Raw genomic sequence first — 23,362 nt, forward strand, 5'->3', positions numbered from 1 at the left:
AGATTGAAAGCCATTTCTACAGCAGCAGGGCAGACTAGTCAGGATGGCTGGCAGGGGCCCTGCCCAGCACCCTGAGTCCTGACAGGGTGAGCTGACAAAGCCTTGGGGGCCTCTGTATGGGAACCCAGATCTGCACAGCCAAGCTGCGGCCGGAGCCCTAGAGAGGCAGGCATGCTCGCTAAGTGCCTCTCTTAGGTAAGTCAAGGCACAGCTGCAGATCAGTCTTCAAAGTGGGGAGTTTGTGACCTGCCAATCACCTCACGGGGAGGGCCTTTGAAGGGAGTTCAGGAGTCTGGAGACTGGGCTCCCTAATCCAGTTCTGATGCCTGCCTGCCTTCTTGGCATAGCAGAGACCAGGTATGAGACCAGGCATGTGACCAGAGACCAGCGTGGGTGAAAAGGAACAGGGGACGGACATGGGCTGCCCCTGTGCATCTCACTGGGAGAACTGATGTTTACGCTTTAAAGAGGCGGCCATGGCTTCAGGGGTGTAGGTTCAGGCAGAGGGAGGAGGGAAGCCAGGCACAATTGCTTCTCCTGTGAAAACTGAAGCGCCCCAAGGCCCAGAGGAGCTAGTCCATTAGCTGTGGTCAGCAGGGGAGGCAAGGAGGGAGGGGGGTGAGCGGTGTGTGTGTGGGGGGAGAGACTTCTCTCCCTCCAGGTCTTATTGCCTAAGCTAAACTTTAGTTCCCTCTATTACAAGCCCCAACAAAAACAAAATGCAAAGAATGAACACCCTCCTACCTCTCCTCTGCAGGCTCGAAGCTGAGTAAGTTGGGGTGGCCACATTTGTGGCAGGAACAGACCACAGAGGAAGGGCAGGCAGTGGCTTCCCCAGGCGCTTTCCAGGTTACAGCCAGCCCAAGAGGAACCTGGAATGGAGTGCTCTGAGGATGGGTGCTGGTCCACCTCAGCTCTGGGATGGGACCAGTGGACAGTCAGCTGAGCAGAGAGGGAAAAACAGCCCCCAGAGATCTTCAGGGAATAGCGAGGTGGAGAGGAGGGGTCCCGAACCTCCTCCACCCCGAGAAAGTGGGTTCGAAGAAGGGTTGAGAAAGGGAGTCTCCCCCCCCCCCCGCCTCGATGCTGAGGTGAAGTTGGAGACCCGCCCAGGTCATTAAGGTCTCAGTTCTGTCGCCGTGAAGGGGGTCTGCTCCCACTCGCCCCAGGCCCAAGCGCGGCCAGTGTCTTAAGAGCAAGGAAGGGTCCAGTATCGAAGGACCAATGACAGGCTGGTCCGCTTAGGAGGGTGTAGGAAGCGAGCGAACTGGGATCACACCCTCGCTTCTCCCCCCCCTCCCCCTCCGCCAGAACTTGGGCTTGTCCGCTTTGACGTGCCCGCCCGAGGGGACGAGAAGGGGTACTGACCCGAGAAGCCAAAAGCGTCCTGCGACTTTGTGCTCTCTGCTGCCCAGACTGAGCTGGGATGCTGCCCGGCTTGCCTGGGTTCCCCCCGAGACCAGGATGGAGGTAAGAGCGGTCTGGGGCTTTGGAGGGGTCTTTCTTGAGTGTCTCAAAGGAACCCCCCCACACACACAGGGGTGGGGACAGAGTGCAGCCTGGGGTTCTCTCCTGGGCGTGGGGGTGGGGGGTCTGGAGATGGGATGTGGCTCCTGGAGAGGGGGAAAGGCTTGGCTGGGTCTAGATCCAGGCTGCGCCCTCTGCAGCAGCGCCTCCTGCTGGCAGGAGGCAGCACGTGCGGCGGGTGCTGCCACCTGGAGGGCGGGTGCGGACACCGGGCCATCGAATCCAGGGGGCGCTGCCGCGGGTAGGGAGGCCGCCGCCTCACCTCGCCTTGACCTTCCCTGAGACCTGCGGCGCACTAACGGACCCAGGAGGCGTCCCCGCCGGGCTGCCTCCCTGAGGATTCTGCAGAAGCCAGCCTCAGGGGCCGGGACCTGGAAAAGGGTGGCTGGCTGGACATGGCTTCCCCGGAACTCAGAGGGGCGTCTTGAGGCTTGGGCAGGCGAACTGAGCACCAGCACTCTTCCTTCTCGGTCTGTTAACCCGGCTGAGGTGGGGACGCAGGAGGGCCTTGCTTCCTGGGGGGCGCTGGGGCGCGCGCGGGGGTGCGGGGGGTGGGGTGGGGCGCTAGCTGCACCGAGCTGGGGTCTGGAGGGAACCGAACCTCCTCCTCCCCTTAAAAGCCCCGGTGCCGCGCCTGCCTTTGAACCTTTCCCGCCCTCCCTCTGCCTGCCGGTGGCTGGCGGAGCTCCGCAGACAGACCCTGTCCTTCCCGGAGACCTGGGGGAGGGGGAGGGGATGGCTTGGGGCGGGGAGGGGGGGAGCGAGGTGAGGATGGAGGGGCGGTGGGAGACACCAGATGACTAGGGACCTGGGGTGGTAGGGAGGAAGGACTGGCGTGGGGAGAGACGGACTGGGAGGCCCTGGGGAGTGAGAGGAAGATTGAAGGAGGAGGCTAGAAAGGAAGGGGGGGGGGGATCGGAGGAAAGGGGTGGAACCACGATCTCGGAGAGGGAGCGGGCGGCTGGAGCTGGGCGGGCGCGGGGCGAGGCCAGGCGTGCAGCAGGCTGGAGCAGTGTGCAGAGCCGCGGCTGGGTCCTGCTCCCGCCTCGGAGCCCCTGGCCCGGGGGAGGGGGAGAGGCCGCTAGCCCGGTCTATGTCTTTTTCTGACTCCAGTGCAACCTTCCTGCTGAACGAGGTAACCGCCGGGGGCCCCCTCCCCAGAGAGGGGTGGCAGGAAAGCTCCGGCATTTGGGAGAAACTGCAGCGCGGGTGGGGTGGGGACGCGGAGTGGGGGACCAGGAGGCGAGACCTCTGGGTGAGAGGAGGGGAAGGCTGGATCTGGCGGCTCCTGCAACGTGCGCAGACAGGGGGCTGACTGGGGGCCGGGGAAGGGGCTGGATTGGGAGGGGGGCTGTGCCAGGCTCCCTCGGTGACCCTCTCGGAGTTCCTGGGCGGGGCGGCGGGGGGCAACCTTAGAGCTGGGATGCTAGGGGCCTCCACCTGGTGTAGCACTCCTAGCTCCTGCCTCAGTTTCCCCCACTTGGTGTCCAGGAATTTGCATCTACCCAGCTCCCGGGCACACTTGAGGCTTTCCTCCTTGCTCCTGCTTCCATAGCTAGATTAGCACGAGAACTGGACTCTGGCAGGTGTGACTGACTGTTGATGAGACACGAAGTGGGCACTGGGTAGCAACTCAGGGGTAGAGGTGGGGAGGGGGGGAGGGAAGACCCAAGTGCCGCCGCCTGCTGGACCCCAAGGGATGCCCGTCGGTATGGGGAACTTGAACCCATTCTCCTAGGGAGGTGGTTGGCATGGCAACGCATTCCTCAGAGGCAGACTTAGACACACCATTGTCCCAGCTGGGGATGGAGACAGACAACAAGGTGTGAGGAAGGGAATCTGGTGGTAGCGGATCCACAGCTGCCTGCAGTCCCAGGACCCTCTATGGGTGGGGAGTCCTCAGATGAGAGGCCATCTCCCAGGAGAGAGCCTGGGGGGTCTTCCTCCTTGATACCCACCTCTCCACCCTCTGGAAGGAGGGGGCTAGAGAGACGACGCGAAAGGAAGGTACAGGGGAAAGGCAGTGCTTGGGAACGCAGACTAGAACGTCTTGCTAGCCCCTCATCATGCAGGCTTCGGGGCTGGGAAACCTGGTGGCTGCCCCAATCTCGGCTGCTGCCCTCAGCAGCCAGAGCTCCAGTCAAGTTGCCTGCCAATCCTGCTAGGAGAAAGAGGCAGACTAGGGTGTCATAAGATGAGCCCCCCCCCCGTCTTTTTCTTGCCAAGGAAACGGGAAGATGAGAGAGAGGTGAGGAGGCATTTGCCTTGGGTGGTCTTCCTCTGCCCCCCCCCACTACCTTCTAATAGATCTATCTCATTAACCCTTGCAAATTGTGGCTTTCTGATTTCCCTCTGGCCCAGGAAGGGAAGGGGATGGGCAGAGTCCTGAACCTACCCTCCTGGGTGTGAGGAATAGGAATGGAAAGCAGCCGGGTTGAGAGAGCAAGACACCAAGCATGGCTGATGTCTGTCTGTCTCACGTCCTCTTGGGGGTTGCCCAGGCAGGTGGTTAAAATTCAAAAGGGAATTTTTGGTCAGGGGATGTAAGAAGGAGGGAGCTGATGTGGGGAGAGCCCTCGGAAGGTTTCTTCCATTCAAAGGGCTGCTGCTCTCTCTCCTCCAATCTCAGCAGTCCCTTAACGGGGGCTGAGTGGAGCGAGGTGGCGAGGAACATCCGACCCACCATACACCCGGCCTTTTGCAAAGCGCGAGACTTGCCCCTGTTCCTTGCCAGTCTCAGAGTCGGGATCCCACCTTCTGCTCCACCTGCAGCCATCCCCGGGCCTCCACCCTCTCGGCTTCATCTGTCCCTTTAGGCTCACCTAAAACAGCCCCTTTTCTGCCCCAGTTCCCACGGATGCCTTGGCAGTGTCTGGCACAATCCTTGGCAGGGAAGCGAGGAAGAGCATCTCCATCCCGGCTTTAAGTTGGATGAAATCTGCCCGTGCAACAAGTGTGGGGAGGCCTAGCCAGCGTACCCGAACTTCCCCCTTCTCAAGGGTGGGTGGGCCCTTTGCTGCGGCTGGGAGCACAGAGGGCCACGCACCTGTTGGGGCAGGAGCTGCTTTCGTGGCCTGGGATCTCCAAACCATTCCTCCCTAGTACCTCTGCGGGGTTCGCTTTGGGTGTCTCCTGGAAATGCAGGGAGCCGACAACAACGTACTGTCACCTGAGACCTCTCCCCATCCGCGGCCCGTCCCCCTCTATCTCTCCATTTTCCTGTCTTGCGCGTCCTCGCTGCCTCCAGCCCTCGGGTCTCTCCATCCAGCCTCCCCGCCGCCCGCACCCTCTCGATTCTCCGCTGGGGTCGCGCGTCTCCTCCTGGCAGTGTCTCGCCCCTTCCCCTCCCCCGCGCCAGCCCTTTGTTTCCCGGCGGAGCAGTTCCTGGGTTGCCCGAGTCCCCGTCTCCGCATCTCTCCTCGCCCCGCCTCCTCCCCGCCGGGATCCGCCCCGCCTGCAAGCCTCTCCGCCCTTCTTCCCAGTCGCCCCGGCCCCAGAGGTGCCGGGGACCCACCTTCCCGGCCCGCGTGCGCCCGGTTCCGCGGCCCCGGCGGCCCCGCCGCCCGCGCCTTCCCCGGAGGGGGGTCCGGTGGGCGGGCACTATTGTTGTGGGGGCCGGCGGCAGATTCCTCGGCCGCGCTGGCGCGCTCGGGGTGGGACCGACGGGGCTGGGGGGGGGTGGGGAGGGGAGCGGTGATCTGAGCTGCGAGCAGCTGGTCTTCGCGGCTCGCTCGCTCCTTCGCGCTCGCGCTCTCCGCCGCCGCCGCCGCCGCCGCCCGCAGGGCTGCGCGGCTCGGTGGCATCTCGGGCGCGGCCCGCCGTCCTCGCCCCCGGCGCCGCTCGCTCTCCCCCCCCCCCACCCCGGACTCCCCCATGTATGACGACTCCTACGTGCCCGGGTTTGAGGACTCGGAGGCGGTGAGTGCCCACGGGGAGGGTGGGGGTGGGGGAGTTGGGATGACACCTCGCTCTTCAACCCTTCCCCCCCCCCCCCCCCGTTCAGGACTTTGGGGAAAAAAAAAAAACGCCTTGACAGCGGGGCAGGGCGCGTAATGGGGGTGGGGGCCCTCTAGGAAAGTGGGGCTATGGGCTTTCAAGGCCAGGTCTCCCGGGTACTCGGGTGTGTGCACAGAGGGACACTGTAGGGAGAGAAGGCTGGAGCAGGGGGAGGAAAGACCGAAGGCCCTGGCACCGAGGGTTTAGAGGGAACACGGGATGTCTGGAGTTCCAAATTCGGGGTTTATGGGGTCTGAACAGAGCAAGAGGAGCTGATCTTTAGGGGAGTCACTCGGACCTGTGCCTCAAGTAAATGACAAATTGGGGAGCTGGAAGAGTATTTAGAGAGTCGGGTACCAGTCTCTGCAGCTAGGAATTCTAGGACTTGACAAGGTCTGTTATTCCTCTGCCCACCACCCCTGTGCGCAGCTTTGACCCCTCACCCTCACTGTAGCCCAGCTTCTTCCAAAGGCCACCCACCACACGGGTGGGCCCTCGGACTGAGGTCCGTCCACCTCCCCAGCCCCCTGCTGAGGATTCCTCTGAGCTCCTGCTCAGCATGGAGGGCTTGGAGGTGAGGCCAGGGGATGGAAAGGAAGATCTTTTCTCAGAGAACCAGGCACCCAATAAATATTTAATTCTCCTCTTTGCTTTTATCTCCTGACCCACTGAGACAAATCAGCTCATTAGGCAGTGATTCCCGGAGCTCAGAAAGCAGAAAGCATGCCTGGAAAGAGGGGGCAAGGGTGGGGAGCAGTTTCAGAGCCCCTTGGAGTTACCAGACTTTCTCAAACATGCCACCCCAAGGCCTTCTTGGGAAAGGACCACTACATGGCTTGAAAACATCCCTTGATAGGGTCAGGTCGAGTCTTCTGTCTTGTGAGGCTCAGAACAGGCACGTGTCCGTCGATTCTGAAGGACCAGGCTCCTTCCAGGGGCCCAATTTTCCGTGGGGCTCTGGGGCTAATTACGTTGCGGTGAGAGCAGAGAGATGATTTTTCAAGGCTCCGATGGACGCCTCTTTCTGACAGTTGAAGGGACAGCTGGTGTAGCCCAGGGTGCCAAGAGGAGCTGGAGAACAGACCTCTCTGTGGGGCCCCAGGGCCTTGGGTGCTCCCTTCTCATCCCTGGTGAGAAGTCAGGCCAAAGACACTGGCACATAGGGATGCTGCCTGAGGGTGTCCTGCTGACCTGTGGCTCCCTGCTGACCCTCTCTGTTTCTTGGATCGCTTCCCCCCCCCACTTGGCTTCCTCCTGCCAGCTCCTTGCTCTCCCTGAGGCCCCCTCTGAAGCAGTGGGAGGGAGAGCAGGCTCTAAATAAATCCACTGGGCTCATCTCCCTCCTCTTCTTCCCCCGTGCCAGGCAAGAGAGGAGCTGCAGCCTGCCCACACACTCGCCAGGCAAGGGGGGCAACCACCAGGGCACGGCGCCAACTCTGGAGTACTGAGACTCTGGCTGTTTGGGTATAATGGGCTGGGGAAGTAAGACCCTAACGGACTCCACAAGGTGTTCCTACCGTCTTCATTGATACCAGAGTAGCCCAGGCAATAAATAATACCTGAGGGCACGGGAATTATGGAAAGTGGCTCTACCGTAATTCAGGACACAACTCATTAAACAATTTAGGGAGAGACCTGTCGTTTCTCGCCTAGCCAGGGTTAAGAGGTCTTCTAGCCTAGATACCCCCAGACATAGGCAGTGAGGACTAAATTAGGCTGAGCGCTAGCATCCGCAGAGGTCAAAGCCACACTTCTCCCAACACCTGCTGGGTACCTCGGAAGTATCTGATGCATACACAGTGGGTGGTCATCCTGCCTCCTTCCAGCCTTTCTCACCTGCTGGCCTCTTATCCCCTTAGCCAGCCACACCCTGCAGCCACGCTTATGTCCTGGGAGTGAGGTCCCTCACTCCGTGTCAAGGCTTTTTTTTTTTTTCCTCCCGGGGACTCAGCCTCGTTCTGCCTTGGCTGGGGAGATGGGGAGCAGCAGACACCCTCTACTTGTGCGGAACAAAAGGCGGCACCACTCTGGGGCTGCCTTGAGCCTTTGGTTTACAATATAGACATAGTCTCCAGCCCAGATTCCAGGGCTGACACCAAGTGACCAGCCCCCCCCCACCCTCTGCCCAGGCTGGGCTGGGGTCAGAGGCATGGTCGACAGGTCGACCGTGTGTGTTTGTGGGCTCCAGAGAGAGTCGTCTGGCTCTGCTGCCTCGTTAGGTGATCAGAGCCCGAGAGTTCCAGGGTCTGTTCTTCAACCTGAACATTCGGAAACCGCTTTCCTTACACACATCCTTTTTTTTTTACCTTTTCTGTGCCGCTGGCCATCTCAGAATTGAGGGAAAAATCCCTCCAGGCAGCTGCATGTAAGGAAAAGTGTCGGAAAAGAGTCCCTTTTCCCCCCGACCCAGTTAGGTACCTTAACTTTCAGCTGCTTGTCTCAAAGTTGAAGTTCCCTTATTTGTTTGGCATCTTCCTTGTGGCCTTGAAAGTGAACTCCTTCAAGTGTACACTCCTTACCCCAAGACCCTACTATGGGCAGGACTTAAGGACTGTCCCTGTTCACATCACCAAAGGCACCCCATTCCCCAAGGGCCTGTATCGCCTGGGTTGCCTGGTACCAGCGTAGCCTCTCTCCAGGGCCTGGTATCCCCAGGCCCCAGGGCAAGGCTAGGGAGGTACAGGCCAGGTGGTGGGTGTGTGATGGCCTCGCCTGTACCCAGGAGAGGCTTTGTGTTGCTCTCTCATTCCTGGCTTCTTGCTGCTCACACCTGGCCGGTCCTAGCAGGTGTGAGAGGAAAGACAGTTGTGGGTGGGGAGAGCAAGGGAGACTTCCAGGAGTCTGCAACTTCCGGCCCAATCTTCACACCGCAGGGCAAATGCGCATCCATTTAACAGATCCCAAAACCTTGTTAGAAGCCTGCTGGGGTGGTACACCAGCATCTGGGAGGCGGAGGCAGGCAAATGTCTATGTTTGGTCTATATGGAAAATTCTAGGCTAGCCAGTGCTACATAGTGGACCCTGGCTCAAATACGAACAACAAAAAACTTGGATAGAGTCTTAGTGGTCAGGTGGTCACATTGTGACAGGGCCTACCAGCGTGTGTGTGTGTGTGTGTGTGTGTGTGTGTGTGTGTGTGTGTGTGTGTGTGTGTGTGTTAATTTACTGTGTGTGTTTTCATTTACTGTGTGTGTAAGCTCACTCATGCTACTGTGTACATGCATGCACATGTGTGCTTTTTCATTTGTGTGTGTGTTTTTATTTACTCTGTGTGTGTGTGTGTGTGTGTGTGTGTGTGTGTGTGTGTGTGTGTGTGATCAGAGGACAACTTTAGAGATGGGTTCTCTGCCTGCACTGTTGGTCCCGTGGATTTAACTTAGGTCATCCTGTTAGAGCAGCAGATGCCTTCACTTGCTGAGCCATCTCACCATCCCCTCTCCCTACCCCATCTGGGTTTTTTTTTTTTTTTTTTTTGAGGGAGGGTCTCGAGTGGCCCAGGATGGCTTTTAACTCCCTCTCTAGCTGCACCTGAACTGGAATTCCTGCTCCTCTCCCTCCCAGCGATGGAGTTATAGGTGTGCAGTGCCGTGCCGGCTCCAACCCGCATCTCTTGGCTAGCTATATTCTTGCCAGCTGTCTTAAAGGGATCATGTCTAGGCCGCTTCAGGCTCGCATGGATAAGAGGACCTGGTTTCCTGGATTCCACGGCGTCTCAGAGACATCATCTGTAGTCTTGTTCCCTTCCCTCTGCTCCATAGGACGCGGTAGAGGGGAAAAGGAGAGAAGGGGGTGAACATTATTGAGTCAAGGTATTGACAGGTGTGCGGCAGAGGGGCCCCGTCTTTACATTGTGGACTGGGCCAGCCTCTCCGTAGCCTCAGAGACACTGGGAGGCACACAAGCAGCAGCTTAGAGGGTCATATCATCCCCTAGAAGGTGGAGAAGTGGCATCAGGGTTAGGAGAGGCCTCTACAGTCCCTTTACACAGACTCTCCCTTCCCAGGGTTCAGCCGACTCCTACACCAGCCGCCCCTCTCTGGACTCAGACGTCTCCCTGGAGGAGGACCGGGAGAGTGCCAGGCGAGAAGTGGAGAGTCAGGCCCAGCAGCAGCTGGAGAGAGCCAAGGTATATTTGCCGCTGGCGCCGCCGGCAGGGGGCCCGGCTGGGTGCAAACCTGTGCCGGCTCTTGGGTCCCCAGGGTCATGTCAGGGGGTGCTTACGTGTGGAAAAGTGGGTGTGGCAGGCAGGAGGCTTCTCGTCTGTATGGGGCCTCTGCCTTCCCCCACGAGATGTCCCGAGGTGTCTCACTGCCCTGATGATCAAATTTCCCAGCACAAACCTGTGGCATTTGCTGTGAGGACCAATGTCAGCTACTGTGGGGTGTTGGATGAGGAGTGTCCAGTCCAGGGCTCTGGAGTCAACTTTGAGGCCAAAGATTTCCTGCACATTAAAGAGGTAATCCACCTTCTCCCCTGTGTCCTTCTGTACACCTGTGTCCTTCTCAGCCCTGCCTTGGTCCTCACTTCGGAAAGTGGGAGCTTAACCAGTAGTCTCCTGTGACACCCGTGATGCCACACGACTTGAACCTGGCTGCACTGTTCTGAGACGCCATCATACTCTCCTTGGCCCCCCCTCTGCCTTCCTCACACCAGCTTCCCAAAGTCTTCCCTGGCTCCGAAGGGGCCTGGGCACGCCCCCTCTCACGGCTCCTCCCTCCCCGCTCTCGTCCACTCCCAGAAGTACAGTAATGACTGGTGGATCGGGAGGCTAGTGAAAGAGGGCGGAGACATCGCCTTCATCCCCAGCCCCCAGCGCCTGGAGAGCATCCGACTCAAACAGGAACAGAAGGCCAGGTGAGACCCGTGCTGCGACTCCATACACACACACACACACCCCAAATACCTGACCCACAGAACACAGCTCCACAGTGCTGCGACTTCATACACACACACACACACACACACACACACACACACACACACGCACACGCACGCGCACGCACACGCACACGCATGCACGCACGTGCACACACACACACACACACACACACACACACACACCCCAGGCACAGAACACCCCAAATACCTGACCCATGGAACACAGCTCCACACACACACCATGCAAGTGTGTACACACACAACATACACGCTCAGCTGTCCTAAAGGGAGTTACTAATTTGTAAAACATTAAATAATGTATGGAGCTGACAGACACAGTCATGGTTTACCGCCCCCCTCTTTCTGTCAGGAGATCGGGGAACCCTTCCAGCCTGAGTGACATTGGCAACAGACGCTCTCCTCCTCCATCTCTAGGTACCCCCTACCCCCACCCCCTCAGCTTACCCACCTTGGGTAGATGGGCAAACAGGATACAGTGGAAGGGGTCCTCCTCAGTGAACTTTATGGGAAGGGGCCGGTAGAGGGATCGGAAAAGCAGGGAGAACCCCTTACCTCCCCTGGGGAAGGAACTGCCACACCCCCACGGCCTTTTCCCTTCAGCAATTTTAATCTTCTATTTCCTTTTCCAAAAAGCCAAGCAGAAGCAAAAGCAGGTGAGTCAGAAAGGGACCTGGGCGGCGGGTGAGGGGCGGATTTTGGTTCTAGGGACCCTTCTGGTCAGACACTGCAGAGGGGAGGGACCAGAACTCTTGACTCTGCCCCCAGAGCAATCAGGCATAAAGTGGGCACCAAGACCAAGATTTTTGTCTTGACCTCCTGGCCATTTTGCAGGCAGAACATGTTCCCCCATACGATGTGGTGCCCTCCATGCGGCCTGTGGTGCTGGTGGGACCCTCTCTGAAAGGTTATGAGGTGAGGAAATGCCCAACCTGAGTCAGGGGAGGCTTCAAGGACAGTGGGAAATGTCTGTGTGGAGGGGGTGAACTCTTCTCAGGGACGCTGCCTGTCTCCTGGAGCCCCCTGTCAGTGCCACGCCCTCTCCTCCAGGTCACAGACATGATGCAGAAGGCTCTCTTCGACTTCCTAAAACACAGGTTTGATGGCAGGTAAGCTGCCCTGGCCTGGGATGGAAGGAGAATCAGGAAGAAAATAATTTCCTCCTCATGCCCAGAGCTAGTCTCCTCTCAGGGAGGACTGGGTAAAGAAGGCCTTGAGATTGAAGGCGGCTGTGACCTCCCTTACCAGGATCTCCATCACGAGAGTCACAGCTGACCTCTCCCTGGCCAAGCGGTCTGTGCTCAACAACCCTGGCAAGAGGACCATCATTGAGCGCTCCTCCGCCCGCTCCAGCATTGGTGAGGACTCCTCTGTTCCTGCTTCTCCGCCCTTTGGACGCTAGTCAGAACGTCTCCCTTTTTTGCCCATCCCCCCCCCCTCCAGCGCCCCCAGGACTGTCCTCGTTTGCACAGTCCGCTGCCCGCCCAGGCCGTCGGGTCCTTCCTCTCCGCCACGTAGCAGCCCTCCCTCAAAGCCCAGGGTTAAGCAGTGGGCAGAGCCCCTGGTGAGCGCCTCCTCTTCCTTAGCTGAAGTGCAGAGTGAGATTGAGCGCATATTCGAGCTGGCCAAATCCCTGCAGCTGGTGGTGTTGGATGCTGATACCATCAACCACCCAGCCCAGCTGGCCAAGACCTCGCTGGCCCCCATCATCGTCTTTGTCAAAGTATCCTCACCGAAGGTAAGTGAAACTGGGGCGGCTGGGGTCCCACAGGAGATGCCCCCTAGAATATAGTGACCTTTTCCTGCCGTCCCTCAACGCCGCACTGAGTCACCCTCACCTGGTACTTACTGATGCCGTATCACAAGTTGGGAACGTGCCTAGTTCCTTCCAGGCCCAGCCAGCTCTGACCCAGAGCCCCAGGAGACTCTAGGCCTGTCTCTGCCTTTCCGCTTCAGGTACTTCAACGACTCATCCGCTCCCGGGGGAAGTCACAGATGAAGCACCTGACTGTACAGATGATGGCCTACGATAAGCTGGTTCAGTGCCCGCCAGTGAGTGCCTGGGTCCGCTGCAGCCACACCCGATTGCAGGGTGCAGGATGGAGAGCAGGAGGGTTGCCGCGAGACGCCAACCTCCCTGTGTCCTTTCTGTCCAGGAGTCGTTTGATGTGATTCTGGATGAGAACCAGCTGGAGGACGCCTGTGAGCACCTGGCTGAATACCTGGAGGTTTATTGGCGAGCTACCCACCATCCAGCACCTGGCCCTGGACTTCTGGGTCCTCCCAGTGCCATCCCTGGACTTCAGGTAACCATTTCCAGTGGGCACAAATGTGCAGGCTTACACAGTCGAAACCACGCTCCTGCCCTGCCCAAGGATTGTCCTTGGCCTGCACGTGAAGCCAGGGATGGAGGAGCTGTCAGCTGCTTCAGCTCGCTCTACAGACCTAGGGCAGAGAGGTCAGGGGACTTCCTGATTGACTAGCACAGTGAAAGAGATGAGCAATCGGAGATGGGCCTTCCAGGGTCAAAGGAAATGTTCTCTCCACACCTCTCTCCCAATCACTTCTTAAGGGAGAGCCCGAATATGCAGGGGCCCAAACTCCAGCTTTCTCTGCCTGGCCCAGAAGAACACCCCAGCTTACTTCTTCCTCGCACTATTTAGAACCCAACCTGGGAATTGAGAATAGAGGGGAAGAGCCCCACCTCCCTGCCAGAGTCCTAGGAGGAGCAAAGGCCAGGCCTGCCTCACCTTACTCAGAGCTCTTGTGTGGCCCCCAGAGTCAGCAGCTGCTGGGGGAGCGAGGTGAGGAGCATTCACCCCTGGAGCGGGACAGCTTGATGCCCTCAGATGAGGCCAGCGAGAGCTCCCGCCAGGCCTGGACCGGCTCTTCACAGCGCAGCTCCCGCCATCTGGAGGAGGACTATGCAGATGCCTACCAGGACCTGTATCAGCCTCACCGCCAACACACCTCGGGGCTGCCCAGTGCTAATGGGCATGACCCCCAAGACCGGCTCCTAGCCCAGGACTCGGAGCATGACCACAATGACCGGAACTGGCAGCGTAACCGGCCCTGGCCTAAGGACAGCTACTGACCACCTCCTGCCCTACCCTGGCAGGCACAGGCACAGCGGCTGGGGTGCCCACCTCAGGCAGGTTGGAGTTAGACTGGCATCAGGCTGCCTCTAGGTTCAGCTCTCACAACCCCCTGCCCAGCCCCTGGTCCAGGGCTGACTGTGGTCCCAAGGTTCTGGGAGAAGCCAGGGGCCCCCTCACCTCCTGGGCACAGTGACCCCGTAGGTTCTCATCCCAGGTACTAAGCTGTGTCCTGCACCCTTGGCACCTTCCTCACCTGCACAAGAAGCTGCCCACGTGGGCGATGATCTCAGGCCAGGATCACTTAGCAGGGGACTTCCAACCGGAGTGGATGCCCCTCTAATAACGAGGGTAGGAGTATGGGCGGTACAGCCTAAGTCCTAACAAAGCACTCCGTTGTGCTTTGGGGTCCAAGGGCCTCCACTCACCTCACTGCCACACATCAGAAATGAAAGCATCAGAGCTCCGCACGGTGGCTCCTCTCTACCGTCAGCTGGGGTGGGCATTGACACCTAGGACAGGCGCGGTGCCGGTGAGGCTGGACAGACAGCTCACAGCAGACGCTCCGGTAGGAAAGGGCCCTCCTCTCCAAACCAGGAAGCTTAGCATCTGGCAGGACTAGGGAACTGGAGCGTGGTGAAGCAGAAGCCGGCCTGGACTGCGGGGGAGGAGGAGCAGCTTCCGGCCCCCTTGCCTTTCTCACTCTTTCGCCCCTGCATCTGTCATTTCTGTTCCTTCCCTCCATGCCTCCTGCAAGACCAGGGCTCCCTGACTCAGCTGCGCTTGTTAAGTTAGGGTTAGATGAGGACATTAGGACCCGGGGGATGGCCCCCAGAGGCTGGCCACCTGGCTACCCTTGCCTTACGGCTCTAGCGTGTGACCTACAGAGCATGCTCCGTTGAGAACCTGCCCCACCTCATTGTCATCTCCAATAAAACACCATGCACAGTCTGTCCGCTGTCTGGCTCACGTGGCTCTGTATTACTGTGCGGCCTAAGTCTGCAGAGGTGAAGTAGGCTGGCCCTTTCTCTCCAAGGATTCCCGAGTGGGAGGGGAAGCAGCAGCTGCAAAAGGCACGTATTTGTGGGTACACTGCACCCCAGGCCCCATGTCTGCAGAGAGGGACTGGCAGTACAGAAGGGACTTGCTCTGAGGAGCAACTCAGTCGAAGCTTCCCACTGCGCCTGCCTCGGGCCAGAGGGCTCCACAGGTAGCTGCAACTTGAATTCACATGCTTGCCTACCATGAGGGGCAAAGAGCGTGTGCCTGAAATGGAGGGCAAGATCTGTGGTCCTCTTCAGACCCAGCCCTGGAGACCTCCAGTGCTGACTCTCCCCGGGAGCAAGGGAAGCCAGGTCAGGCACACGGTGGCTGGAGTGCGGCTCCAGCTGCTTCCTTTCTCATCCTGTGCAAGCTGGACGGGAACCTGGACAAGGCCCCGAGTGACAGAAGACAGGAGAAAAGACACCGGTCCTGCTGCCGTGATCTCCATCCGCCCTCGGGTGTCACCCAGGCAAATCTTCAGCGTGGCTCTTTCGTTTCTCAGCTAAGCCATGTTCAGCCAGTGCTGTTCTTGCTGACTTCGTGGTCCCCAGAGAGGGGAGTTTAGCCAGAACCAGACACAGCCTTAATATTCATGTATTTATTCTCAGAACATACAAACTTATCTTCTCAGCGAATAGAAAACAAATTTCACTCAGTGACTTAAAGATGGACACAGTCAGCTCACCCTGTCCCACATCTAACAGATTCCCCGGGGGAGGGACGTCTAGAGTGCACAGCACACTGAGGCACAGGCTGTGCACAGCTCTAGGCTCTCACCCTGTTGTCAGAGTGACAGAGTCCAAGGTCCACCATCCTCACCATGCCAGATCCCCGGTCAGTCAGGGCAGCACGGTCCGGCAGTGCAGCCACCCGTGCTGAAGGAAGTCCCCTCCAGGTGGCCAGGTGTTTGTTCAGGCTGGGGGACAGTGCTAGGCAGCCGCCCTGTGACCAGGACAGCGGCGAGGCTGCAGGGGCAGAGCTGGGCCAGACCTGACGCTATAGGCTCCTCCTGCCTCCTACAACATCTTCCTGTCCCTACGGAGCCCACCTCACAGGTCCAGACCAGGGAATCGGACTGTTTCCTAAACCCCAGGATGAGAGCCTGGAAAGAGGGATGTGGGGTGAAAAGAACAGGCACCGCTTCAGTGTGTCTCTGGACCCCATCAATGCGTCAAGCAAAGATGGTCTCTTCCCTGCGCTTCTTGGTGAGGATGGTGCCTGGCTTGTGCTGGGCATCTGGGTGGTTTGCTAGCTCTGGAGGGCAAGACGACACTGGGCTCTCGAGGATAGCTTGCTTCAGTTCATAGAACACAGCTGAGTCCTCTTTGGTGAGGAAGGTGATGGCGACGCCACTCTTGCCCGCTCTTCCCGTACGGCCGATCCGGTGAATGTAATCTGGGGAGCAGAAGGATGTCACTCCAGACCAAGTCAAAGATCCTGGAGAGTGGTACCCACTCCACCCCACCCAGCCGCCATGGGCCAGCTGTCCACCTCCCGCGGTCCACACCCGGTGAACCCACAGTATCTGCCAGTCTGCCCGTCCCACTGCCGACTCCTCACACGACAACACTAAGGGTCTCCTAGCTCCACTCTTCACACGCCAGGAAGTGTCACCCTAGACACTGGGACAGCACCGTCCCAGACTACAACAGTTTTTAGTGCACCCTGACTCTGGGAAGGAGGAGTAAGTAGTCTCTCCTTACCCTGAGTGAAGCCACCTTCGCTGGCACTCACCTTCAATATTTTTGGCCATATCATAGTTGACAACCATGGACACATCTTGGATATCAATACCACGACCAGCCACATCTGTAGCCACCAAAATGTCCTTGGCCCCAGCCTTGAGGTTGGACAGCGCAAACTCCCGCTGCTCCTGGCCTTTCCCGCCGTGCAGTGTGCAGGCGTTGTACTGTTGGGAGAGCGGGGACAGCAGTGAGCTGGGGACACAGAAGGAAAGAGGGGGAAGGAGGGCGGGCGCAGAAGGCGGGAGAGCGCAGGAAGCAAGAGAAGCAGCTCAGGTGAGGTGAGGAAGAACATGTGAGCGAGAGCAGAGACTGAGCGAAACCAAGGAGCGCTGCAGAGGGCGGACAGGGTAGGGTCTAAGCCCGCGATCCATCGGGTGAGCTGAAGAGCAGGCAGGTGACAGTTCTGAAGGAGAACCAGGGCAAGGAATCGGCATGGAAACAGGACTAGGGAGGTGAGAGCGCCGAGAGCTGAGCCGCCCCCAGCACCTTCCCCTCACTCCACATCTCAGACAGCACAGACCACGGCCCCACAGACACAGTCTCCCTGGCCCCAGCCCAGACGGAGAGCCCAGGGGCTCTGGCTGCTGAGGCTGGAATAGAAGGGATTCCTGGTAACTGACCAGTTCCTTCCTTCCTCAGACTTAGGTGCTGCAGAGATTAAACAGTGAGTGAGAGCTGACCCTCCCCACTCCATCCTAGCTTCAGAGAGCAGCGACACAAGGTTAGCCTTTGCTCGGCCTGCCAGACGTACCCCCATCTTCTCAAGAGACTTGGCCAGCACGTCACAACCCTTCTTCTGGTTGACAAAAATGATGATGGGTGGATCAAAACCTTGTTCCAAAATTGCCAGCAGCTTTTTCCTGGGGGAAAGGAGAATGAGATACACAGTGCCCCCGACATAGGGAAATGCTCAACCCAGCAGTGACCAGACTCCAGGGTCCTCAACAAACAGAAGCTTCAACAGCAAAGCAGCGCCCCACAGCCGCCCCACCAAGAGAGAAACGGAAACAAAAGCCCTCTTTCCACCCAGGGTTCCCAGCTCAGCCGCCCCTACCTCTTTTCTGATTCGGACATGAGGAAGACCTTCTGTTCCACTCGCTCATGGGGCTTGCCTGCAGAGCCAATGTACACCACAGCAGGTCGCCGAAGGTAGCTCCTGGCTAGACGCTCCACCGCTGGGGGCATAGTAGCCGTGAACATGACTGTCTATAAAACAGGAGGTTCAGCCCTGGCCCAGGCCGAGGGAAGGACATACCCTTCTGTCACCACAGCAGCTCATCTCAGACTAAACCATTCAACGAGTCCTGCTCTAACCTGTACTTACACTGTCACCGGGGAAACAGTGATCTTTACCTTCTCATCTACGGCAGGAATGACGGGAAGCATTTGCTACCACCTGGGGTCCAGGCAGCATCGTGACTCCTTACTTTTGCTTAACCTTTTTTTCCCTTTCTTTGAGACAGGGTTTCTCTGTGTAGCTTTGCGCCTTTCCTGGAACTCACTTGGTAGCCCAGGCTGGCCTTGAACTCACAGAGATCCACCTGCCTCTGGGATTAAAGGCGTGTGCCACCACTGCACGCACCCCCCCTTTTTTTTTTAAAGACAGGGTTTCTCTGTGTAACAGTCCTGGCTGTCCTGGAACTTGCTCTGTAGACTAGGCTGGCCTTGAACTCACAGATCCACCTGCCTTTGCCTCCTGAGTACTGGAATTGAAGGTGTGCGCCATTACTACCCAGCTGCTTAGCTTTTTTAAGACAGGATCGTGATATGTAGATCTGGCTGTCCTGGAACTCACACGTAAGACAAGCTGGCCTCAACCTGGAGCCGTCTTCCTGCCTCTGCCTCCTGAATGCTGGGCTTCAGGTGCGAGCCACCATGCCTGGCGCTTTCTTTCCTTTTCTAAGGAGCAGGATTCTCTAGAATCAGCTTTCCAGGCTGGCCGTCAGAGGCCTGTACCCAGGCACTGTTAGCACGCTGGAAGCCTGTGCACTGGGCTCACCCTAGACAAGGAGGGTCTGAAAACAAACCTGGGAAGTGGCCCCACTTCTCCCAAGAAAGTTTCCTTACTTGGCGGTATTTATGTTTTCCTGACTCAAAGTTGGCCAACATCTTCTCTGGGTCCTCAGCCTCATCTGTGTCCGGCTTCTGGTTGCTGACAGGCATGTGTTCCAGGATCTTCTGCACGTCTGGCTCAAAGCCCATGTCAATCATCCTGTCTGCCTCGTCAAGAACCACATAGGTACAGCGGCTCAGCACCAGGTAGCGGTTCTCCAGCACATCAATGAGACGTCCTGGGGTGGCGATCACAATCTGGGAAATACGGCGTAATCATACATGGCCTTAGCAGGCAACTTCCTTCCTTTTTTCCTCTGCTGTGAACTATCCACCCACTTAGCAACAGGCCTTCAATGATAAGAAACCTGGACCCCAACCTCCAGTCAGATTTGGTACTTAAGGTTCCTGAGAACCTTACATGAAATCATCCGCTACCTTCCGTTTCCATCAGGAATGAATGGGTTTCTGAGTACCAGCCAGGGGCTGGACAGGGGGCATAATCAAGAGGTACTTCCTCAGATGGAGAAGCAGCTGACACTGTGGGAGGGGCTACATGGAGGGATTGCACTGAGAAGTCTACTCGAGAATCACTCTCTTAGCAGACTCCTTAACAAGTCTCTTCATCTACAGTTCAGAGTAATAAGAACACAGGGTTTGGCCAGGAACTGTTCCCTCCTCCATACGGCCTACTGACAGCCATGTGTGACTGCAGACAGGTTATTAACCTCATCTTCATTATGAAAGAGTGTACAATCTATATCACTACCTACTCTCATATGGCTGTTGTGATGCCCATTAATTATTAGCATTACTTAGTATATATTACTATAATTAATTGATGCTCATTTGAAAAACAAACCTCACAACCCATGCGTAGCCTGAAGCCTTGGTCTTCTCTGGAGATGCCACCAATGACAGCCACAGTGCGGATACCTAGTGGCTTTCCAAATTTGATGGTTTCTTCCTCAATCTGCTGAGCCAACTCACGGGTGGGGGCCAGAATGATAGCATAAGGGCCCTGGTCTGACTCTTCGATCCTGTGGTAAATGGGATATCCCACAGCTTCGTAAGCCTTGGTCTCTTCCAACCACAAGCAGGAGCAAGACAAAGTCACTCTTAAGGGCAGCTATGGGAATGGGCAGGTTGGTGGTGACTCCATGTAAAAATCAGACTACAAAATAACCAAGTTCTCCAGGGAGTGACCCTTGCTCTGTGATGAGATCTAATTATTCCCTAGTGTCCAGCCAGAATAAAGAGCTTCTGATTACAAAAACTTAAAAATTAAAGGTAGCGGTTTGGGGAGGGAGGCACCCTGAAGGCATCGGAGGAGAGCCCTCACCTAACGTGTCTAGGGTCTGGGTTACTCCCAGAACTGCACAAGCCTGGGTGTGGTGGGCACACCTGTAACATCAGCGCCAGGAGAGGGAGAGGGCAGGACAGTCAGTTCTCATCCTGTGACTGAGGGAACACAGGCCTCTCTCACCTCCACTGGCTCGTTTGCCTCAGCTCTCCTACCCACCAAATCCGCCCAGCGGGTCCCGGCCGCCCCACCTGTCAATCTTGGGAAGGGTGGTGATCCAGACCAGCAGCGGGATAAGGAAGGCTGCCGTCTTGCCACTGCCAGTCTCAGCCACACCAATGATGTCACGGTTCTGCAGCCCAATGGGGATGGCCTGGCGCTGGATAGGTGTCGGCTCCTGCAGTGACCACAACCAAAGCAATGGAGGAGAGTCACATGACCCGGAACAGTGCTAACGCAGTGGGCACGCACGCTACTACCGTGTCCCTGAGCCACATAGGAAAGGGGACACATGGAGAAACGCAATCCCTAAAGGTCCACCCGTCCACCAGCAAGTGTCTGCATGGTAGTGTGATGCCCACGGACAGAGAAGACACTAAATGGTGAAGGAACAGAGTTCTCCAGCCCCAACCACATTTACAGTCCTAGAATGTAACCGAGGAAGCAGCACGTCTCCCGGGCCACTCTGCCCCTTACCTTGTAGCCACACTTATCAATGACTTCCAGGATGTGTGGGGGCAGAGACGAGTCTTTCCAGGACCGGATGGGGTTGGGGATCTTGCCACCTTTGGTGGTGATGCTGTAGTCTTCCCGGAAGATCCGCCAGTCCCGGTCTGTCATCTCATCTAACTTCTTCTGGGACCAATGGCGGTCGTCCCAGCGTTGCTTGGCTTCCTTCTTACGAAGTTTGCGGAGTCTTGCCCTGAAGCAAGACGATGAAGATGAAGCCATCAGTACAATCGTTTCTGTAGAGCCTGGGCTCCGCCCAGCCACCCCAGAGCAATTACTCACTCCTCCTGCTCCTTCTCCTCCAGGGTTCGCCTCTTTTCCATTAGGTCTCCATAGAAACGGGACTGTTCCCGTTTCTGCTGCTTCAGGTCAATGCCTGCAATGAAGCCTCGCCCCAACAACTGCACCTGGTGCCGTTCTTTGTACCTGCGATGGAGACGGGACAGAAAAGATGCTGCAGGAGGCAAGGGCAGACTGCCACCACACACCAGTCCCCCACTCCAGCCAGCATCTTCTCTCCATCTCCCCATCCCAGCCCACCTTCCTGTCAACAACTCTTTCTCGGACCACCCAGTGCCCGCAACCCAGCTTGTGGGCACCAAGCTACGCACAGGGGGTTGTAGTCAATGGAGGTGTCTTCAGACGCGTCCCACTCAAAGACAAACTTCCTGTCGTTGAGATGTCTTGTTCGGCGCCGTTTTTTGATGCCACCCAGGTAACGCTCCTACTCAGGGAGAGAAAGCAAAGTTGTCAGTGCCAAGGCTGACCCGAGACCAGAGCGGCAGATACCTAACGCCTGTTTGGGGGGCCAGGGCCGCACCTTAATAGCATGCAGTTCCTTGCTCTTGTCCTTCTCTTCCCGGATCTTCTGCCGCCCCTCCTCATCCTCATTCCCATTGGTCTCCCGCTCCATCCTCTCTCGCCGCTCCCGACGCTCTCGCTCCTGAGGATCTTCTGCAATCAAAGAAGGAAAAGCTACCAAGTGCTGGGGAGGAAGCGGGCCCGGGAGGAGTCCAGTCAACAGGTACGAGTGAGGAAAGTGACTGGATACGTGATAGGACAGGGGAGCCAGCAGAGTCCCATAAACTTTTACCATTTTCTCTTTTCCAAATGCTGGAACAAACAAGTTCCTATCCCCCACCCTCCCTTTTCTCTTCTGCAGTGGCTGAGGATCGAGCCCAGGGCCTCAAGTATTCACCACTGAGCTACAGCTCCAGTCTAGGCCTCCAGCTCTCCATAATTTCATCCCACCCTTTCTGCACAGGATAGAAAACAAACCTAGCATCTTCCTGCCCAAATCCTGGAACTGTTTCCTTTTCTTCCTCTCCTCTTCCAGCATCTTCTGGCGCTCTTCCACCTCCTGCTGCCGCCGCTTCAGAGCCTCTGCCTCCCGCTCGGCTTTGGAGAGGAACTTGGGCTTCAAGACAGACAGGAAGGATTACCAAAGAGCCCAGGGCGGAACATCCATAGCACTGCTGGAGACCCCAGATGCCTGCCTAGACAGTACACATGCTGATCAAAGTGCACAGAGGCCCAGGACTCTGCTGTGGGCTAAAGCGTTCCCTCATCATATAAGAAGTAGAAAGGGGCTGCAGACAGCAGGGTGCCGTGGCGAGAACAGCAGCTGTCCAGCACAGTAGCCAGGCCTGTGTTCGACCCCCAGTTCCATGAGAAAACAACGGAGGACTGTGTCAGGACAGAAACGACACCTACAGCTAGGAACAGGGGTCTCAGCAGAAATCACTCCTGCCGCTGCCGCTGAGACTTCTAACTTCTAGAAGGCTCATGTTGGAGATGCCCAGCCTGCAGCAGCCAGGATATACTAATACAGACCCCAAATTTACCTTAGCCTCAGCCTCCTCCTCAGCCTTCTTCTTGGCCAGAAGTTCCTCCAGAGACAGGGGCTGGATCTGAACATAAAACATAGGACCTTGGTTCATAAAGATTCTCTCCCTTAGCCAGGGAGTGACGGCACACACCTTCACCCAGCACTCGGGAGGCAGAGGCAGGAGGATCTATCTCCATTAGTTTAAGGCTAGCCTGGTCTACAGAGTGAGTTCTAAGACAGCCTGGGCTTCAGAGAAACCCTGTGTGGAAAACCAAACAAAAGATTCTCTCCCTTGAGCTGAGGAAGACAGACTCACGAGTCTTCTTTACCTTGGGTTTCTTGTCACCGTGCTCATCCTCATCACCCTTCTTGGAGTCTCTGTCCTTCCGAGATTTGAAATCTTTTCCCCGACCAGGAGACAAGCTTTAAGGAAAGAGAAGGAAAAGGGTCCATCGCTCTCCAGCCCTAGCCCGTGGATGAGAGTCAGGCTGAGCCCCCAAGAGTATAGACGTTTTCCTATTACTCAAGACTGGCCCATGGCCACCCACCATGTCCTAGAGCTCTTGCCTGCTCTGAAACCTAACTGTGCCCTGTCTTGTCCCCACTCTACCTGAATCTCCTGACTAATCCCTCAGGGAAGTGGACCTTCACTACTGTCATCCAAAGTTCTAAAGAAGTCAGGGCATGGCGGCACATGCCTTTAATCCCAGCACTCAGAGGCAGAGGCAGGTGGAGTTTGAGGCCAGCCTGGGCTACACAGTTTCAAGACAGCCAGCGCTACATAGGAGGGCTTTGTCCTCGAAATTAAGTCACACCCATGAAGCTTCACAACATGACTGCGTAATGTGAGCTGAACAAGGACGACAGTAACAGACACGCTGACGTGGAGGGGGGGGGGCCCTGGCCTCAACCCCACACAGAGAACTACAGGCAGTTCAGCACTTCGAAGATCAGGAGAAAGTGTTCTCCAGGAAAGAGCACACCAATGTTTATCCAATACCAAGTGGCCAGCCCCGAAAACATACACACAAGTGACAGGATATGGACTGAGCAGATTGTACTAATGTATTTTGGAATATACACACATACACATATGTAACAACAATTACAGGAAAATGAAAAGTGAGGTCAGGATTTGAAAGAGAGC

General features: G+C 57.2%; 2 protein-coding genes across 6 annotated transcripts in view; one reads left to right on the forward strand and one right to left on the reverse strand.

Moving 5' to 3' along the window:
* Nucleotides 1-1,449: 1,449 nt before the first annotated feature.
* Cacnb3 (calcium voltage-gated channel auxiliary subunit beta 3) lies at nt 1,450-14,465 on the forward strand. 5 transcript variants are annotated; one of them, XM_015993098.2, is made up of 13 exons: nt 1,450-1,470; nt 9,527-9,649; nt 9,857-9,979; nt 10,262-10,377; nt 10,772-10,836; nt 11,056-11,075; nt 11,254-11,334; nt 11,470-11,528; nt 11,668-11,777; nt 12,006-12,157; nt 12,376-12,471; nt 12,576-12,725; nt 13,199-14,465. In XM_015993098.2, exons 1-13 carry the CDS (start codon nt 1,465-1,467, stop codon nt 13,511-13,513), a joined length of 1,416 nt encoding a protein of 471 aa, XP_015848584.1. In that variant the 5' UTR covers nt 1,450-1,464; the 3' UTR covers nt 13,514-14,465. The 5 variants fall into 5 exon arrangements, with proteins under 5 accessions (XP_015848584.1, XP_076412839.1, XP_076412840.1 ...); XM_076556724.1 differs by lacking the exon at nt 1,450-1,470 and adding an exon at nt 1,711-2,016; XM_076556725.1 differs by lacking the exon at nt 1,450-1,470 and adding an exon at nt 1,746-1,997.
* A 676-nt stretch (nt 14,466-15,141) lies between these two features.
* Nucleotides 15,142-23,362, reverse strand: part of Ddx23 (DEAD-box helicase 23) — a 20,329-nt gene continuing 12,108 nt past the window's right edge. Inside the window, exons 4-17 of the mRNA XM_006974376.4 lie at nt 22,545-22,638; nt 22,232-22,297; nt 21,666-21,804; nt 21,208-21,341; nt 20,999-21,111; nt 20,670-20,813; nt 20,355-20,580; nt 19,910-20,055; nt 19,218-19,395; nt 18,371-18,613; nt 17,358-17,509; nt 17,055-17,163; nt 16,293-16,467; nt 15,142-15,953 (exon numbers count right to left, since the gene is read on the reverse strand). Coding sequence (XP_006974438.1) covers nt 15,730-15,953; nt 16,293-16,467; nt 17,055-17,163; nt 17,358-17,509; nt 18,371-18,613; nt 19,218-19,395; nt 19,910-20,055; nt 20,355-20,580; nt 20,670-20,813; nt 20,999-21,111; nt 21,208-21,341; nt 21,666-21,804; nt 22,232-22,297; nt 22,545-22,638 — 2,143 coding nt within the window. The 3' untranslated portion in view covers nt 15,142-15,729. The remainder of the gene's footprint in view (nt 15,954-16,292; nt 16,468-17,054; nt 17,164-17,357; nt 17,510-18,370; nt 18,614-19,217; nt 19,396-19,909; nt 20,056-20,354; nt 20,581-20,669; nt 20,814-20,998; nt 21,112-21,207; nt 21,342-21,665; nt 21,805-22,231; nt 22,298-22,544; nt 22,639-23,362) is intronic.

Source organism: Peromyscus maniculatus, chromosome 20 (assembly GCF_049852395.1).
Source record: "Peromyscus maniculatus bairdii isolate BWxNUB_F1_BW_parent chromosome 20, HU_Pman_BW_mat_3.1, whole genome shotgun sequence".
Classification (NCBI taxonomy): Eukaryota; Metazoa; Chordata; class Mammalia; order Rodentia; family Cricetidae; genus Peromyscus; species Peromyscus maniculatus.

What these genes read in the sequence shown, in the direction of transcription:
- Cacnb3 (XM_076556723.1), top strand. Translation starts at nt 5,401, where the DNA reads ATGTATGACGACTCCTACGTGCCCGGGTTTGAGGACTCGGAGGCG. An exon ending in AGCAGCTGGAGAGAGCCAAG is followed by an intron (nt 9,650 to 9,856) that starts GTATATTTGCCG and finishes CAAATTTCCCAG; the next exon opens with CACAAACCTGTGGCATTTGC. An exon ending in ATTTCCTGCACATTAAAGAG is followed by an intron (nt 9,980 to 10,261) that starts GTAATCCACCTT and finishes GTCCACTCCCAG; the next exon opens with AAGTACAGTAATGACTGGTG.